The sequence below is a fragment of the Canis lupus genome, chromosome 10, assembly GCF_048164855.1.
Source record: "Canis lupus baileyi chromosome 10, mCanLup2.hap1, whole genome shotgun sequence".
NCBI lineage: Eukaryota > Metazoa > Chordata > Mammalia > Carnivora > Canidae > Canis > Canis lupus.
The window spans coordinates 42805549-42823177 of NC_132847.1; the positions used below are offsets into that span (position 1 = coordinate 42805549).

Below are 17629 nucleotides of genomic sequence, written 5' to 3' on the forward strand. Positions count from 1 at the left end.
AATTATTTTTAAGGTTTCATTGACTTACTTGGGTGATCAGATCAGACAAAGGAATGGAGAGGTCAACTGGAAATTTGAGTTTCTATTTCTCTTTTGTACCTTTCTTCATTGGCACCTCTTGTTTTCCATGTTGGGGCTCCTGTGAAACCATCTGCCTCAGACTCTGGGGGAGTGGGTGCACCAGAGGATAGACACCGTCTATGTCTTCCTTACTTGCTCTTTTTTTTTTTTTTTCTTACCTGCTCTTGATAGGAACATAAATACATACCACGTAAAGGCAGCCTGCACTTTAAGACCAAATAGTTTGTATTTGCAGTAGGCTAGTTACAGCCTCGCCTCTGCCCATTCTTTCTGTGACCATAAAAGTGCTCTGATGGAAAGGGCTAGAAGGCACTGCTATAAATTAGTTTTCTCTTCTTACCGGTATTTGAGTGCCCTGTTCACTCACCCTCTGCATTCACTCCTCGCAGGCACGGGAGACAGCACAGCATCATGCCTTCAAATGTCAACTACCAGGCGAACATCTGGGCTCTGAAGGAGGAGGGCTGTACACATGTCATAGTGACCACAGCTTGCGGTTCCTTGAGGGAAGAGATTCAGCCTGGCGATATCGTCATTATTGATCAGTTCATTGACAGGTGAGCAGGTCATCTGAGATGCTTTAGGCTCATGTAAAATCATTCCCAACCCAAGCAGATGTTGTATGGGGACCCAGGAGAGAAGGGGGAGGCAGGCCCACAGACTTGCTCTTAGCTTTTCATTGTGGGATGTTTTTAAACATCTGCAAACCAGAATAAGAATCCACTCTCAGGTTACCAGTTCCCAGCTTTGCCATTTATCAGTTCACTGCAATCTGTAACTTGAATAGATAAGGACTCTCTTTTAGAAACAAGCACATCACCTAATATTTCCCTAGTCTTGGCTGTCTAGACAGTGCTCCCCTTTTCCTTGTTGTCTCACAGACCTTGTTTGTTTTTTTCAAAAAAGGTGCCAGAGGGGCTCCACTCGTTACACGCATGAGCTGATAATGTTTCGGCCACCTCCTTTTTTCCTTTTCTTTTGTTGTCCTATGGTGTCCCCAGTTCGGATTTTACTGACCGCATCCTTAAGTGTCACTTAGTGTCTTCCCCTGCTGCCAACACAGGTTACTTGTAAACCAGCATTAGCTCTGAGGGCTGAATAAGAACCGGGTTCAAATTCTTGGCAGGAAACCTCCCTTCTGCATCAAATCAGCAGGCGTGTAATGTCTGGTTGTCTTTGGTGTTAAGATTGACCAATTGGTTTGGGAGTTAGGGACTCTTTTATTATTTAATTGTACAAGTACTAGATAACATTCCTTTACTCTCCCGCCCCGCCCCCCCCCAAAAATCACCAGTATTAGACTGCCAAGATCCTGGGCTTTTTCAACATTTAGAATTAGTTGAAGAGGGGCACCTGGGTGGGTCAGTTGGTTAAGCATCCAGCTCTTGATTTAGACTCTGGTCATGATCTCTGGGTCGTGAGATTGAGCCCTGCATTGGGCTTCACCCTCAGCGTGGAGTCTGCTTGAGATTCTCTCTCCCTCCCCCTTTTCCGCTTTCTCTCTCAAATAAAAAAATAAATAAAATCTTTAAAAAAAAAAAAAAAAAGGAAAGAAAAAAAAAAGTTGAAGAAATCACAAGGGAAACCGAGTGGTCTCCAGGGGATTGCTTCCCACGGCGCCCTGCCCCCTTACAATTCCTAGTGAAAGGAACCACCTCCCAAGATGTTCTGGATAGAGACCGGTGTCTGCACTCCATGCCTGGAGTCAATGGTGGGGAGAAGTCGCACAGAGTATAAGCCATTTGGTGGATCCTGCTGAAGTCCCCAGAGCATCATCTCTGTCCTACCCTCCCCATCTGCTGTCTCTGAGTTTACTACACCCCCAAATGCCTCTTACCTCTTCCATGGGAGGAAAGTTTATTCAGTCCAGTTCTCTGAGTCTTCTTCCTATTAGGGATCTGTTCTAATTTAGAGTCTATCAGAAGCATTCTTGATGGTTTCCTGATGGAGCGAGACTATTAAGTTGAACCGTATGAAATTGACCATTCTGTAGGTCAGAAATAGTTGAGGGGCACCTAGGTAGCTCAGTCAGTTAAGTGTCTACCTTCAGCTCAGGCCATGATCCTGGGGTCCTGGGATTGAGCCCCGCATCAGGCTTCCTGCTCAGTGGGGAGCCTGCTTCTCCCTCTCCTTCCGTCTGCTTCTCCTCTTGCTTGCGCTAGCTCTATGTGTCAAATAAAATATAAAAAAGAAGAAGAAGAAGAAATGACTGAAAATCAGCACTTTGTAGGGGGGAGGGCAAGATGGCGGAGGAGTAGGGTCCTCACCTCACCAGGCTCCACCAACTTACCCAGATTACTGTCAAATCATCCTGAAAACCTACGAATTCAACCTAAGATTTAAAGAGAGAATAGCCGGAACACTACAGAGAGAAGGGTTTTTGTTTCTAACAGGGTAGGAAGGCGGGAAAAAAAAAAAGAATCCAATGGGGAATGCGATGGTTACTGCGGGAGCTGATTCCAGAGCTGGAGAGCTGGCCACCGCCACTGTTGTTCTTCCTGATGTCACCCTGTGCCTGGGAGAGGTGGGGCCGCCAGGGAACAAGGGACTCACAGGACAAACAGCTCCACTGAGCCTGGCACCCAGCGGGGGGCGGGGCAGCTCCCCCAGGTGCACACACCTGAGAACCAGCACAGCAGCCCCTCCCCCAGAAGGCCAGCTGGAAGGATGGGAAGAACAAGTTCTTGACCAAGCAGTGCTGGAAAGCTCCAGGGGAAGTTGAGGGGTTTACAGTATGTAGAACCAAAGAATACCCCTCCTTTTTTTTCTCTTCCTTTTTCCAGTACAACTCATTTTTATATCAGACTGTAAATTTCCAATTTTTTTCTCTTTTCCCACCTTAACTACAATATTTTACCACCTTTTCATTTTTAAGATTCTTCCTTTTTGACTTTAATATTAATTTCTACAATTACAGGTCCTAGATATATTTCCCACTTCTAGATTCTCTTCAACATATGCAACTTAATTTTTTTTTTAATTTTTATTTATTTGTGATAGTCACAGAGAGAGAGAGAGAATGAGGCAGAGACACAGGCAGAGGGAGAAGCAGGCTCCATGCACCGGGAGGCCGACGTGGGATTCGATCCCGGGTCTCCAGGATCGCGCCCTGGGCCAAAGGCAGGCGCCAAACCGCTGCGCCACCCAGGGATCCCTGCAACTTAATTTTGGGAGATATACAAGATATGTTGTTTTTGTTTTGTTTTTTGAGAAATCTGCCTCATTTTGTTTTACAATGGTAGAAGTTAATACCTTCTAAAACATGACCAGTATGCACCCAGAACCAAGTGGTATACTGTGCTGGTTCATTCTGTGAGATTCTTCATTCCCATTCTGCCTCCCTCTTTTATCTCCTTTATTATGTTTTGGTGGTCAATACTGGGGCCTTCTACAAGTATTTCTGGTTTATATAAATTTGGGACTGAGCATCTTCTAACATACAGAACTTAATATACTCAGAAACAAGAGGATCACCCTCTAGGACCCCTCAGGTAGACTACATTCTCCCTCTACTACCACTTCGTCATCACCACCATCTCCCAGTCCCCCTCCCCTTTTTTTTTCTTTGTTTTTCTTTTTCTCTCTTCTTTAGGATTCCTGGCCTTTTATTTTTTACTACTTTGTTTTAAAATTTGTTTTTCACTTTAGTGGTTCTTTTGTTTTATTTCGTTCTGATCTTTGTTTTCAATTTCTGGTCTCTGACTTTAGCAGAATCATCTAGGGTGAAATTTACTTAGGTTGTGGTTGACTCTTGATGCAGCCCACTCATACAGCCACTCTGCAATGAGCAAAATGACTAGAAACAAGAACTCACCACAAAAGAAAGAATCAGAAACAGTACTCTCTGCCACAGAGTTACAGAATTTGAATTACAATTCGATGTCAGAAAGCCAATTTAGAAGCACAATTATAAAGCTACTGGTGGCTCTGGAAAAGAGCATAAAGGAATCAAGAGACTTCATGACTGCAGAATTTAGATCTAATCAGGCTGAAATTAAAAATCAATTAAATGAGATGAAATCCAAACTGGAGATCCTAAGGAGGGTTAATGAGGTAAAAGAAAGAGTGAGTGACATAGAAGACAAGTTGATGGCAAAGAAAGAAGCTGAGGAAAAAAGAGAAAAAGAATTAAAAGACCATGAGGAAAGGTTAAAGAAAATAAATGGCAGCCTCAGAAGGAAAAATCTATGTATAATTGAGGTTGCAGAGGGCACCAAGAGGGACAGAGAGCCAGAAAGCATATTTGAACAAATCATAGCTGAGAACTTCCCTAATTTGGGGAGGGAAACAGGCATTCAGATCCAGGGAGATAGAGAGGTACCCCCCTAAAATCAAAGACTGTTCAACACCTCGACATTTAATAGTGAAACTTGCAAATTCCAAAGATAAAGAGAAAATCCTTAAAGTAGCAAGAGACAAGAGATCCCTAACTTACATGGGGAGAAATATTAGATTAACGGCAACCTCTCCACAGAGACCTGGCAGGCCAGAAAGGGCTGGCAGGATATATTCAGGGTCCTAAATGAGAAGAACATGCAACCAAGAATACTTTATCCAGCAAGGCTCTCATTCAGAATAGAAGGAGAGATAAAGAGCTTCCAAGATAGGCAGAAACTGAAAGAATATGTGACCACCAAACCAGGTCTGCAAGAAATATTAAGGGGGACTCTGTAAAAAAAGAGGAAGCCCTAAGAAATAATCGACAAAAACAGGGACTGAATAGGTATTATGATGACACTAAATTCATATCTTTCAGTAGTAACTCTGAATGTGAATGGGCTAAATGATCCCATCAAAAAGTGCAGGGTTTCAGACTGGATAAAAAAAGCAAGACCCATCTATTTCCTGTCTACAAGAGACTCATTTTAGACGTAAGGACACCTACAGCCTGAAAATAAAAGGTTGGAGAACCGTTTACCATTCAAATGGTCCTCAAAAAAAGGGGTAGCCATCCTCATATCAGATCAATTAAAGTTTATCCCAAAGACTGTAGTAAGAGATGAAGAGGGACACTATATCATACTTAAAGGATCTATCCAACAAGAGGACCTAACAGTCATGAATATTTATGCCCCTAATGTGGGAGCTGCCAAGTATATCAATCAATTAATAACCAAAGTAAAGACCTACTTAGATAATAATATACTAATACTGGGAGACTTCAACATGGCACTTTCTGCAAATGACTAATATTCTAAGCACAACATCTCCGGAGAAACAAGAGCTTTAAATGATACGCTGGACCAGATGGATTTTACAGATATTTACAGACCTTTACATCCAAACGCAATTGAATACACATTCTTCTCAAGTGCACATGGAACTTTCTCCAGAATAGACCACATACTGGGTCACAAATCAGGTCTCAACCGATACCAAAAGATTGGGATTGTCCCCTGCATATTTTCAGACCATAATGCTTTGAAACTTGAACTCAATCACAGGAAGAAATTTGGAAGAAACTCAAACACGTGGAGGTTAAAGAGCATCCTGTTAAAAGATGAAAGGGTCAACCAGGAAGTTAGAGAATTAAAAAGATTCATGGAAACTAATGAAAATGAAGATACAACCATTCAAAATCTTTGGGATACAGCAAAAGCAGTCCTAAGAGGGAAATACATCGCAATACAAGCGCCCCTCAAAAAATTGGAAAGAACTCAAATACACAAGCTAAGCTTGCACCTAAAGGAACTGGAGAAAGAACAGCAAGTAAAATGTACACCAAGCAGAAGAGAGTTAATAAAGATTCGAGCAGAACTCAATGAGATAGAGACCAGAAGAACTGTGGAACAGATCAACAAAACGAGGAGTTAGTTCTTTGAAAGAATAAGATAGATAAACCATTAGCCAGCCTTATTAAAAACAAAAGAGAAAACACTCTAATAATATCACAAATGAAAAAGGAGAGATCACAACCAATATCAAGGAAATACAAATTTAAAAACATGAGCCACTATATGCCAATAAATTAGGCAATCTGGAAGAAATGGACACATTTCTGGAAAACCACAAACTACCAAACTGGAACAGGAAGAAATAGAAAACCTGAACAGGCCGATAACCAGGGAGGAAACTGAAGCCGTCATCAAAAACCTCCCAAGACACAAAAGTTCGGGGCCAGATGGCTTCCTAGGGGAGTTCTATCAAAAGCTTAAAGAAGAAGCAATACCTGTTTTACTAAAGCTGTTCCGAAAGATAGATAGGGATGGAATACTGCCAAACTCGTCTTATGAGGCCAGCTACACCTTAATTCCAAAACCAGACATAGACCCCACCAAAAAGGAGAATTACAGACCAATATCCCTGATGAACACAGATGCAAAAATTCTCAACAAGATACTAGCCAATAGGATCCAATAGTACATTAAGAAGATTATTCACCATGACCAAGTGGGATTTATCCCCGGATGCAAGACTGGTTTAACACTGATAAAGCAATCAGTGTGATAGATCATATCAACAAGAGAAAAATCAAGAACCATATGATCCTCTCAGTAGATGCAGAGAAAGCATTTGACAAAATACAGCATCCATTCCTGATCAAAACTCTTCTGATTGTAGGGATAGAGGGAACATTCCTCAGCATCTTAAAAGCCATCTATGAAAAGCCCCTAGCAAATATCATTCTTAAGGGGGAAGCACTGGGAGCCTTTCAGGAACAAGACAGGGATGTCCACTCTCTCACCACTGCTATTCAACATAGTACTGGAAGTCCTAGCATCAGCAATCAGGCAACAAAAAGAAATAAAAGGCATTCAGATTGGCAAAGAAGAAGTCAAACTCTCTTCACAGATGACATGATACTGTACAAAGAAAACCCAAAAGACACTACCCCAAGATTGCTAGAACTCATACAGCAATTTGGCAGCGTGGCCGGATACAAAATCAATGCCCAGAAATCAGTGGCATTTCTATACACTAATAATGAAACTGAAGAAAGAGAAATTAAGGAATCAATCCCATTTAGAGTTGGACCCAAAAGCATAAGATACCTAGGAATAAATCTAACCAAAGAGGTAAAGGATCTCTACCCTAAAAACTACAGAACACTTCTGATAGAAATTGAGGAAGACACAAAGAGATGGAAAAATATTCTATGCTCATGGGTTGGAAGAATTAATATTGTGAAAATGTCAATGCTACTCAGGGGAATTTACACATTTAATGCAATCCCTATCAAAATACCATGGACTTTCTTCAGAGAGTTGGAACAAATCATCTTAAGATTTGTGTGGAATCAGAAAAGACCCCGAATAGCCAGGGGTATATTGAAAAAGAAAACCAAAGCCGGGGCAACACAATGCCGGATTTCAAGTTGTACTAAAAAGCAATGGTCATAAAGACAGTGTGGTACTGGCACAAAAACAGACACACAGATCGATGGAACAGAATAAAGAACCCAGAAATGGGTCCTCAACTCTATGGTCAACTAATATTTGACAGCAGGAAAGACTATCCACTGGAAAAAGGACAGTCTCTTCAATAAATGGTGCTGGGAAAATTGGACAGCCACATGCAGAAGAATGAAACTAGACCATTCTCTTACGTCATACACAAAGATAAACTCAGAATGGATGAAAGATCTAAATGTGAGACAAGAATCCATCAAAATCCTAGAGGAGAACACAGGCAACACCCTTTTTGAACTTGGCCACAGCAACTTCTTGCAAGAGACATCTATGAAGACAAGGGAAACAAGCAAAAATGAACTATTGGGACTAAATCAAGATAAAAGCTTCTGCACAGCAAACTGTCAACAAAACTAAAGGACAACCTACAGAATGGGAGAAGATATTTGCAAATGATATTATCAGATAAAGGGCTAGTATTCAAGATCTATAAAGAACTGATTAAGCTCAACAGCAAAGAAACAATCCAATCATGAAATTGGCAACAGACATGAACAGAAATTTCCCCAAAGAAGACATAGACATGGCCAACAAGCACATGAGAAAATGCTCTGCTGCATCACTTGCCATCAGGGAAATACAAATCAAAACCACAGTGAGATACCACCTCACACCAGTGAGAATGGGGAAAATTAACAAGGCAGGAAACCACAAATGTTGGAGAGGATGTGGAGAAAGGGGAAGCCTCTTGCACTGTTGGTGGGAATGTGAACTGGTCCAGCCACTCTGGAAAACTGTGAAGGTTCCTCAAAGAGTTAAAAATAGAGCTACCCTGTGCCCCCAGCAATTGCACTGCTGGGGATTTACCCCAAAGGTACAGATGCAGTGAAGAACCGAGACACCTGCACCCTGATGTTTCTAGCAGCAATGTCCCCAATAGCCAAACTGTGGAAGGAACCTCGGTGTCCATCGAAAGATGAATGGATAAAAAATATATGGTCTATATATACAATGGAATATTACCCGTTAGACACGACCATTTGCTTCAAAGTGGCTGGAACTGGAGCGTATTATGCTGAGTGAAGTAAGTCAGTCAGAGAAGGACAAACATGGTTTCACCCATATAGGGAATATAAAAAATAGTGAAAGGGAATAAAGGGGAAAGGAGAGAAAATGAGTGGGAAATGTCAGTGAGGGTGACGGAACATGAGAGACACCTAACTCTGGGAAACGAACCAGGGGTAGTGGAAGGGGAGGTGGGTGGGATTGTTGGGGTGCCTGGGTGACGGGCACTCAGGGGGGCACTTGGCGGGAAGAGCACTGGGTCTTATGCTATATATTGGCAAATCGAACTCCAATAAAAATTAAAAAAAAAAATCAGCACTTTCATGTAGCTTAGCCTAATAAATAACAGGGATAGACTAAAATCATACGCCCTTTACTTATCACTTTTACTATTATTTTTTCAACACCTGACACTATGTATGTATTATTCATCTTTCCCTCTAGAATACAGGCCATGTGAGGACAAAAATCCTATCTGCCACTTTATCCCTAACACTCACAACAGTGCATGTAGTTGCTTAGTCAGTATTTTTAGAGCAATTGAATGAACATGATCATTCGAAGAAAAGACTGGAATTCTTGACAAAGATCCCTGTGGTTGTGAAAGTCCATTTGTTTGGAAGTGATGATTTAAGAAAATGATTGTAATATGCTTGTTTAATAAAGCAGAGTGTATGTGCTGCTTGCCTGGCTCAGTCCATAGAGCATGGGACACTTGATCTCAGGGTCATAAGTTCAAGCCCCACAGTCGGCATGGGGACTACTTAAAAAAATAAAGCAGAATATAAAGCTTCCTATTCAGACTGATCCAGATATATAAAGTATCATAGATGCTCCTGGAAAGAAAAGTCTGACTTGGGTATTAAACCTCAGATTAATCTGTTACATAAAAGGTGTAACTGTACACTGTCACATTTGCCGGATCTTTTCTTCACAAATAGCAAATGTAAATGTTTCACATCCTGGCTCTTTGAAGAAAGTAGTTGGGGCAGAAAGATGAAGAATAGAAAGAAAACCGGTGTTACCATCATATCTGGTTTCATTCTGTCGTAGCACTCCTAAGCCGTGTAACCTTAAGATCTTCTGGTATCTATTTTGTTTTAGGTGGTGTCACCTAAACCTAAGTCAGGTGGATAACCTGACTCCTTATTCTTGCCTTGGAAATTCAAAGTCTCTAGCAAGTGCCTTTTATGGGATCTAGCACCTGTTGCCTGCCCAGTACATGGGTGCCATTATTTTGAATATGGTGTGTTGGCTGAAGGGGTCTGTAGTTAACAGCAGAAGAAAAGTTCTCTTAAAAGGAAGATCCCTGTGGGAGTATCATTTAGAAGAAATCTCAAATTTTATATTGCTACTACAATGATAACATTTTGAGTTTATTGAGTTAGATAAAATTTAAAGCTAATTTTACCTGTTTTTTTCCCGTTTTCTTTATATCACTGTTAGGAGATTTAATATTATGTTAAGTGGCTTGAATTATATTGCTGTTGGACAGTGTTTCTGAATGATGCTGCCGCTGGCTGAGTCATTTCACCAAGCTTCAGTACATACATGATTCACTGTATGTCTCAGAAGAGAAGAGAATCAGCACTTTCTGCTTTTATGAGTAATGGCCTTTATGTGTTGTACTAATAACACATTGTTTAAGGTAAATCTTGGTGTGTTCAGGCAGGCACCTGATGTGTCCTCTTGGTGCGTTCTCAGGCATACAGTGGTGGGCTAGAGGCTGTGCAGTTCATAGCCTGGTTCCCACTGCTGTGTCCCCAGCCTCAGCTTGGGTGACAAAATTGCAGCACCTTACAAAGCCACCCAGTGGATTATAATCCTGGGGATAGGAGCCCTGGGTCAAGAGGTTTTGTCTTGGCTGTTTGGCCTCAGGCAAATCAATGACCTGTGGCTCTCTCTTCAGAATCCAAGGTTGAGCTCCACCATGGCTGAGGCATCTTCTCCCTACCCAGTCACTTCTCCAGGGACTGATCTGGAAACTCATGTTTCCTTATTGCCACCACTTTGCTGGCACATTATCTTAGAAAAAAATATTCTCGTCCTAAGGGGGTCTTCAGGGGTTTAGAGGAATCTTTTTAATCTTCCTAACATAAATTTGTGATGAAGAATCAGGATGGAGTAGTGTGGCTGTTCTTACTAGATGGCAGAACTAAAGCTCTCTTACATCTTCTGCCCCTGGTGCCCAGCGTAGGGAAGAACACCACCGTCCTGGTCTATCGGCCATGTGTGTATACCTTCGAGGCCATTAAAATGTTGAAGACTGACAGGTGGCTCTGATTTTATGGTTGTTTTTAAAAACATTAGATTTCTACTCTAAAAATGGAATATACCCTTAAAGGAGTCTGATGGGCTGGAAGGTTTTTTTTAAGAAAATAAGCTTGTTGTCTTCTGAAAAATAATTGTTTTCTCTCGAGCTGTGTTCCAACCTGTGAAAAGTGGAAAGCCGGGCCTGAGAAAAGGGGAATCCGGGGTGTGGCTGACCTGGAGAGCACAGGACAACAGACAGGTGGGGACGGGAGTGGCTCCAGGTGTTTTTGGGGATGTGCGCAGTCGTGTGTCTCGTTCTCAGACATGCAAGGAGATGCCTTAGCTAATATATAAAGTGAAAATAATCCTCTTGGTGTTTGTGATCAGGGCAGCTATAGAAAGCAAAATGGATCTCGGCCTCGAATTTAAATATCAGAACTGGGTTGGTTTTGTCACTTTCCCATTCTTACGTACAGTGATGGGTTGCTTGACTCTTCCCTTGCCCCAGGGTCTGGGGGCTCCACATGCAATCACGGTACCAAAGTTGAAAATAGTTAATATGAAGAACTCACAGGAGGCTGGTCCACGATAAGTTCCTTCAGTGCCTGATGAATTGGGTTCGACTGATCCTGTTTCTTCTGCCTTGATGGAGGTCCTTGCTGTCAGAGCCACAAGTCATTCGACAATTTGGGATATAAAACCTGGTTAAGAATAGATCTAATTTCACTTCTTGATGGCGATTCCACAGTCCATCTGAACTAGGGAAAGAGTGCACCCGACCTTTCTTCTGCCCCAGGAGACCCTTGTGAGGCTATGTATACTTTAAAAGGATCTCACAAGGGAGGTACTCCAAGATCCATAATTTGGGGATTCTTCTATGATACAGACCCTTTATGTGCAGCATTACCTGTCAACCCAGACTACTGACGAGCCATGCCATGCAGGGTACACAAGGGTAGAGAATTCTAGCACTTCAACACATGACCTTTCTCCTTTTCACCATCACTTCTGATTGTTAGCATGGAAAAGGATGGAACTCACCACATATCTATAAACTGGAAATATGCCCACATTCTATTAAGTTAAAAAAAAAAAAAGATGCAGGGGACACCTGGGTGGCTCAGTAGTTGGCGGTCTGCCTTTGGCTCAGGTTGTGATCCTGGAGTCCTGGGATCAAATCCCAAATCAGGCTCACCCACAGGGGAGCCTGCTTCTCCCTCTGCCTATGTCTCTGCCTCTCTCTCTGTCTCTCACGAATAAATAAATAAGATCTTAAAAAAGGAAAGAAGGATGCAAATTAGGAGGACCCATTAAACTGCTCTGGCTGTTGTCACTGTCTAAAGCTGGGTCCAGCAAACGTATCCATTAAGGACAAGGATAGGATTCATACTTTATTTTTTTAAAGATTTTATCTATTTATTCATGAGAGACACAGAGGGAGGCAGAGACATAGGCAGAGGGAAAAGCAGGCTTCTCCCAGATAGCCCGATGTGGGACTTGACCCCGAGACCCAGGGTCAAGCCCTCAGCTGAAGGCAGACGCTCAACTGCTGAGCCACCCAGACGTCCTGGGATTCATACTTTTAACAGTGGTCTTTATCAGGAATGTTTTGCAGATAAGGACTTTTTCTTTTTGGACAATGAGAAGAATACAACCAAAAAAAATTAAAATGAAAAACAGAGTGGAGTGTGATGCCTAGAGGCACATGTTTTCTGTAAAACACTGTTAACACATTGGCCTGATATGCCTGAGCCACCCAGCTAGGTTCTGCTTGAAGAATGCAGTGGGAGAAGCCCCAGCTTGGAAGTGGGAACATCCAGAATTGTTTCCTGGCTCTGTCCCCAAATTCTTTTGTCACTTAGTGTCCTCATCTGCACACTGAGGGTGTTGCGTCGATTCCTGAGTTCTAATGTCGTCCCTTTTAGGAGGCCTGTTCACTAGAATAGGGCAAGGTTTGACTAAACTGTGCCTCTGATGCTTGCTGGCTTATTCATCAGGAAAGTCCCGCTGTAAACAGTGGTAAGGGATTATGTCACTTTATTTCCCCCTCCCAGAGCTCTGTGCTTTCCCCTTGATCTCCATGTCATGATGTAAGTTGTTGGTACCCGCCCCTGTGAAGGACTATTGCAGAGGCTGAGATGCGCTCTGATGTCCATTAATCACCAGCTTTGAATCTGTGGGGCAGAGGGTGGATTTTTATACACCTACGTCGGGGTTCTGGTAAAGAGTTTGCACAGGAAGCCCTCCCTTGGCTCTTTTCCCATTCCTCTTAGCAGCTATTTCAAACTCTTACTGTTCTCGCAGCTTCCCGCCCATCTCCTGCACTCTAAGTTGAGAATGTCACCTCTTTATAAGAAAACAGAAACCATTAGATATCAGCGGGCCATGTTCCTTCCCCCTCCCTCTCACCAGCTGTGTACCTGCCTGCCTTTTGTCATCTCCCTGCCTACACCTGTCCTGGAAGCAGGACATGTTCCCAAAGTTCCCACATTCTCCACAACCTAGTTGTCTTATCACTGCCTCACCTGAGAGCCCTTCCCTTAATAAAAATCTGATCAGCTCCGAATTTTTGAGTTACTACCAAGTGCCACAAATCACTTAATCCGTTCACCTCATACAAGGGTAGTATTCGCAGTGTATGGTTGAGGAAGCTTAAAACCCAAAAATATCAGTCATTGCCTAGTAAGTGGGACCTGTGGAGTTTGAATTCTGTGAACGTCCAAAGCCTGTGACCTCACCCACCCCCTCACACACAGACTTCCAGCTCTGCTCTCCCCGCTTCAGATTCACACTGGCCTCCAGGTATGGGACAGGGTCCCAAAGATACCTCGTGCTTTATAATTCAAGATTAAATTAGTCCCCTTGGATGCCTTCTAACCCCACACTTAACACTCTCACCCCACCTCAGCTCCTTCTTCCCTACTTGGTAAATTACTAGGTTGATCGTACTGTGGCACTGCCATGGCCTGGCAGGCAACTGCTATGGCTCTCTGCCACCCCTGCATGGAGAGACTGGCTTCAGGTCATGCCTGTTGGTGCTTGGAGCCATCCTCCATTCTTTGTCACCACTGCCTTCACTTGATCAGTGCTTTCTTTAATATCCCTGTTCTTTTTTTTTATAACCAGCATGCCTCCTGCAAAGCCAGTTTTGAGACTACTCCCTGAAAATATAATAGAAAGGAAGATATGATCAGAAAAGTGCTGGAGGGATGCCTGGGTGGCTTAGTCCGTTGAATGTCCAACTCTTGATCTCAGGGTTGAGTTTAAGCCCTGCATTGAGCTCCATGCCCAGCATGGAATCTACTTTAAAAAAAAAAAAAAAAGTGCAGAAAACAGCATCTGGTCCTCTGGGAGGGCTTGCCCTGGAACTTCATCTTCCATTGAGGTTGTTACCGAGCAGCGATTAATACCAGCTCAGAGTTAATAAGCACAGTCTGAGAGGAAAGAATGTCCTAACAAGCTCTCTATATAGAAAACCTCAGCTCTTCCTGTAATTTGATGTGATTTTTTTCCTAGTTCCTTTTGTCATCAATGCTGATGATCTTTGACATGTACTTAAAAATATCATCACCTTTGTGGCAGTTTCTTCCATTGCCTTTGTACTAAGTATCCCTGCCCATTTCCCTCTCCCCAGTGAAATATTAATGCTTATTAACTGGTTACAGCTATTCTTCTGAACATGAAGTTGTTATTTCTGGATAATTTTTAAGTGAAGAAATATTAAGCTCTTCCCACATGTCAAATGCCATTTGGTCCTGGATAATTAACATTCACATGCCTATTGCTGGTAGAGATAGTTAGGACTCTTTTTTTTTTTTTTTTTTAATTTTGTTAAAGAGATTTACTTATTTTTAGAGAGGAAGAGCACACGAGTAAGAAGAGGGACAGAAGGAGAGAAACTCAGGCAGAGTTTGTGTTAAGTATAGAGCCCCGTGCCGGGCTCAGTGTCACAGCCCATGAGATTATGACCTGAGTCAAAAGCAAGAGTTGGACACTTAACTGACCAAGTCACCCAGGTGCCCCTAGAACTCATTAAAAGGCAGTCTGAGTTACTAATAAGTTCTAAAATATGCATGCCTTTCCAACAAGCCTTCCCTTTTGTGGCTTGTAGTCCTAAGAATAAAACCAACAAATGGTGTATTTTTCTAGACACATGTACAGTGATGGCTTCTTGAGTGAAGATCCTAAAGCAGCCGTCCTATGGAATGTAGTGAAGTTGTAAACAGGATTTGTTAAATCATACATTGACCAGGAGCCATATGCATGATACTTGATTGTGAAACAAAGCTGCTTCTGTGGTCCTAACTATATTCCTGGTGCTGCTAATTATCACAGCGTCATTAATGTACCCTATGACCCCCTTGTACAGATGAGAAAACCAAGGCCCTTAGAGACTTTATTCACCACCAATGTCAGAGCCAGGATTTTGTTCTTGCACTGCTGCTCTGCATGCTTTGTTTAGCAAGACCTCATGAAAAGTAGAAAATAAGAAGGGAGAACTGTACATGTTTATTAGGCAGACTTGCCTCCTCATTGGAATCTAAACATTATTGATTTTTCTTCTTTCCCATGGCACCATAATCACTCATTAGATAGACCAATAGTGAGATCTTAATGACATTTGTCCAAATACAGAAACTCTCAGTTCCTTCTGATTAATAGAACAGATTCATTCCATGTCATAATGAGTTGCCGTTCCTGTCACTCATGTCAAAGTTTCCTCTACTTCGCTCCACTTGAGTTTTAATTTTTTTTTTTTTGAGAGAGAGAGAGAGAATAAGGGGAGCAGCAGGGGGCAGAGGGAGAGGGAGAGAGAGAATTTTAAGTGGATTCTACTCTCAGTGCAGAACCCAGACATGGTTCTCAATCTCAGGACTCTGAGATCATGACCTGAGTGAAATCAAGAGGCAGATGCTTAATGGACTGAGCCACCCAGGTGCCCCTTCCCACTGCAGTTTTAAACTCTCTTTCTCCCCCTAAGTGCCCTACATTTCTGCTCCAGATAAGAACCTTATATGCCCTAACTCCATGACCCAAATCTTCTAGGATTTGATCCTTCACTTACATACATGCTCACAACAAGGTGGGGTAGTTGGTTGAGCGTCTAACTCTTGGTTTTGGCTCGGGTCATGATCTTCAGGGTTGTGAGATCAAGCCCTGTGTCAGGCTCTGCACTCAGTACAGAATCTACTTGAGATTCTTTTTCCCTCTCTTTCTGTCCCTCCCACTTGTGCTCTCTATCTCTAAATCTTTTTTAAAAATTTTAATTAATGAACATGCTCACAACAGTGCTGTCCATAAATATGTGCGTGCACATCCATACATGTGCACACCCACACCTAGAAATTTAGAAGACTTTCTCATAATCCTGTTGATCTTAAAATTACTCATATTTCCTAGAATATAAGTATCCTTTTGATGTAAACAGTTGGTGACTTGGCCTTATTTTTTTTGTTGTTGTTTTTTGCCATCTTCACCTATTTGTTGTATACTTTAACATTTTTAACTTAAATTGTCTTTAGGGTTCTAGTGTATGCCAAAACTAAAATGATATCCAACATACCTGTGTTTTAGAGCATTTAAAAAATGATACTTATATTTATAATGAAATAAATTTTAAAAAGTATAGGAGGAAATATGGTGGGGAATCCCTGGGTGGCTCAGTGGTTTGGCACCTGCCTTTGGCCCAGGGCATGATCCTGGAGTCCGGATCGAGTCCCACATTGGGCTCCCTGCATGGAGCCTGGTCCTCCCTCTGCCTGTGTCTCTGCCTCTCTCTCTGTGTCTCTCATGAATGAATAAATAAAATCTTAAATAAAAAAAAAAAAGGAAATATGGTAAAAGTGAAACCCTCTTATGTTTCTGGTGGGTGTATTCTTGCTATAGCCCTTTGAAGGGAAATTTGGTGAAATCTCGCCATTAAACTTGAAAATGTGTGTGGCCTTTTACTGGAAATTGCTCCTTTTCTTCATTTTTTTTTAAGATTTATTTATTTATATTTTTTATTTATGATAGACACAGAGAGAGAGAGAGAGAGAGGCAGAGACACAGGAGGAGGGAGAAGCAGGCCCCATGCCGGGAGCCCAACGCGGGACTCGATTCTGGGACTCCAGGATCACGTCCTGGGCCAAAGGCAGGTGCTAAACCGCCGAGCCACCCAGGGATCCCCTCTTCATTTTTTGAGAACCATGCACAAGACAGTTCATGTGGAGATACTGGTTATGCCATTTTTAATTACCCATTGTGTTTTAAAGATTTTATTTGACAGGGGATCCCTGGGTGGCTCAGTGGTTTAGCACCTGCTTTCTGCCCAGGGCGTGATCCTAGAGTCCCGGGATCAAGCCCCACATCACGTTCCCTGCATGGAGCCTGCTTCTCCCTCTGCCTGTGTCTCTGCCTCTCTTTCTCTCTCTGTGTGTCTCTCATGAATAAATAAATAAATTCTTAAAAAAAAAAAAAGATTTTATTTGACAGCATGAGCACAAGGCAGGGGGAATAGCAGAGGGAGAGGGAGAAGCAGGCTCCTTGTGGAGGAGGGAGCCTGACAAGGGACTCGATCTCAGGATCCTAGGATCATGACCTGAGCCAAAAGCGGATGTTTAATCTATTAAGCCACCTAGGCACCTCTTTAATTACCTTTTTTTTTTTTTTTTTGCATATTTACTTAAATATACTGATATATCCATCGCCTTCTATTCAAAACTTTAAACAAGATTTATATGTGCTAATACAGAAAAGTCTTCATGGTCTGTCATCATTAAATCAAGCATATTGTGAGACTGTCAATATTGCATACCATTTATGTATTTTTTAAATTTTTTTTTAATTTTTATTTATTTATGATAGTCACACACAGAGAGAGAGAGAGAGAGAGAGAGGCA

At 42.2% G+C, this 17629-nt stretch overlaps 1 protein-coding gene across 2 annotated transcripts in view; it reads left to right on the forward strand.

The window, feature by feature from the left end:
* MTAP (methylthioadenosine phosphorylase) overlaps window positions 1-17629 on the forward strand; it is a 52155-nt gene that overhangs the window by 17138 nt on the left and 17388 nt on the right. For both annotated transcript variants that reach the window (XM_072841522.1, XM_072841524.1), the window contains exon 4: window positions 471-638. In XM_072841522.1, the coding sequence (XP_072697623.1) occupies window positions 471-638 (168 nt within the window). The remainder of the gene's footprint in view (window positions 1-470; window positions 639-17629) is intronic.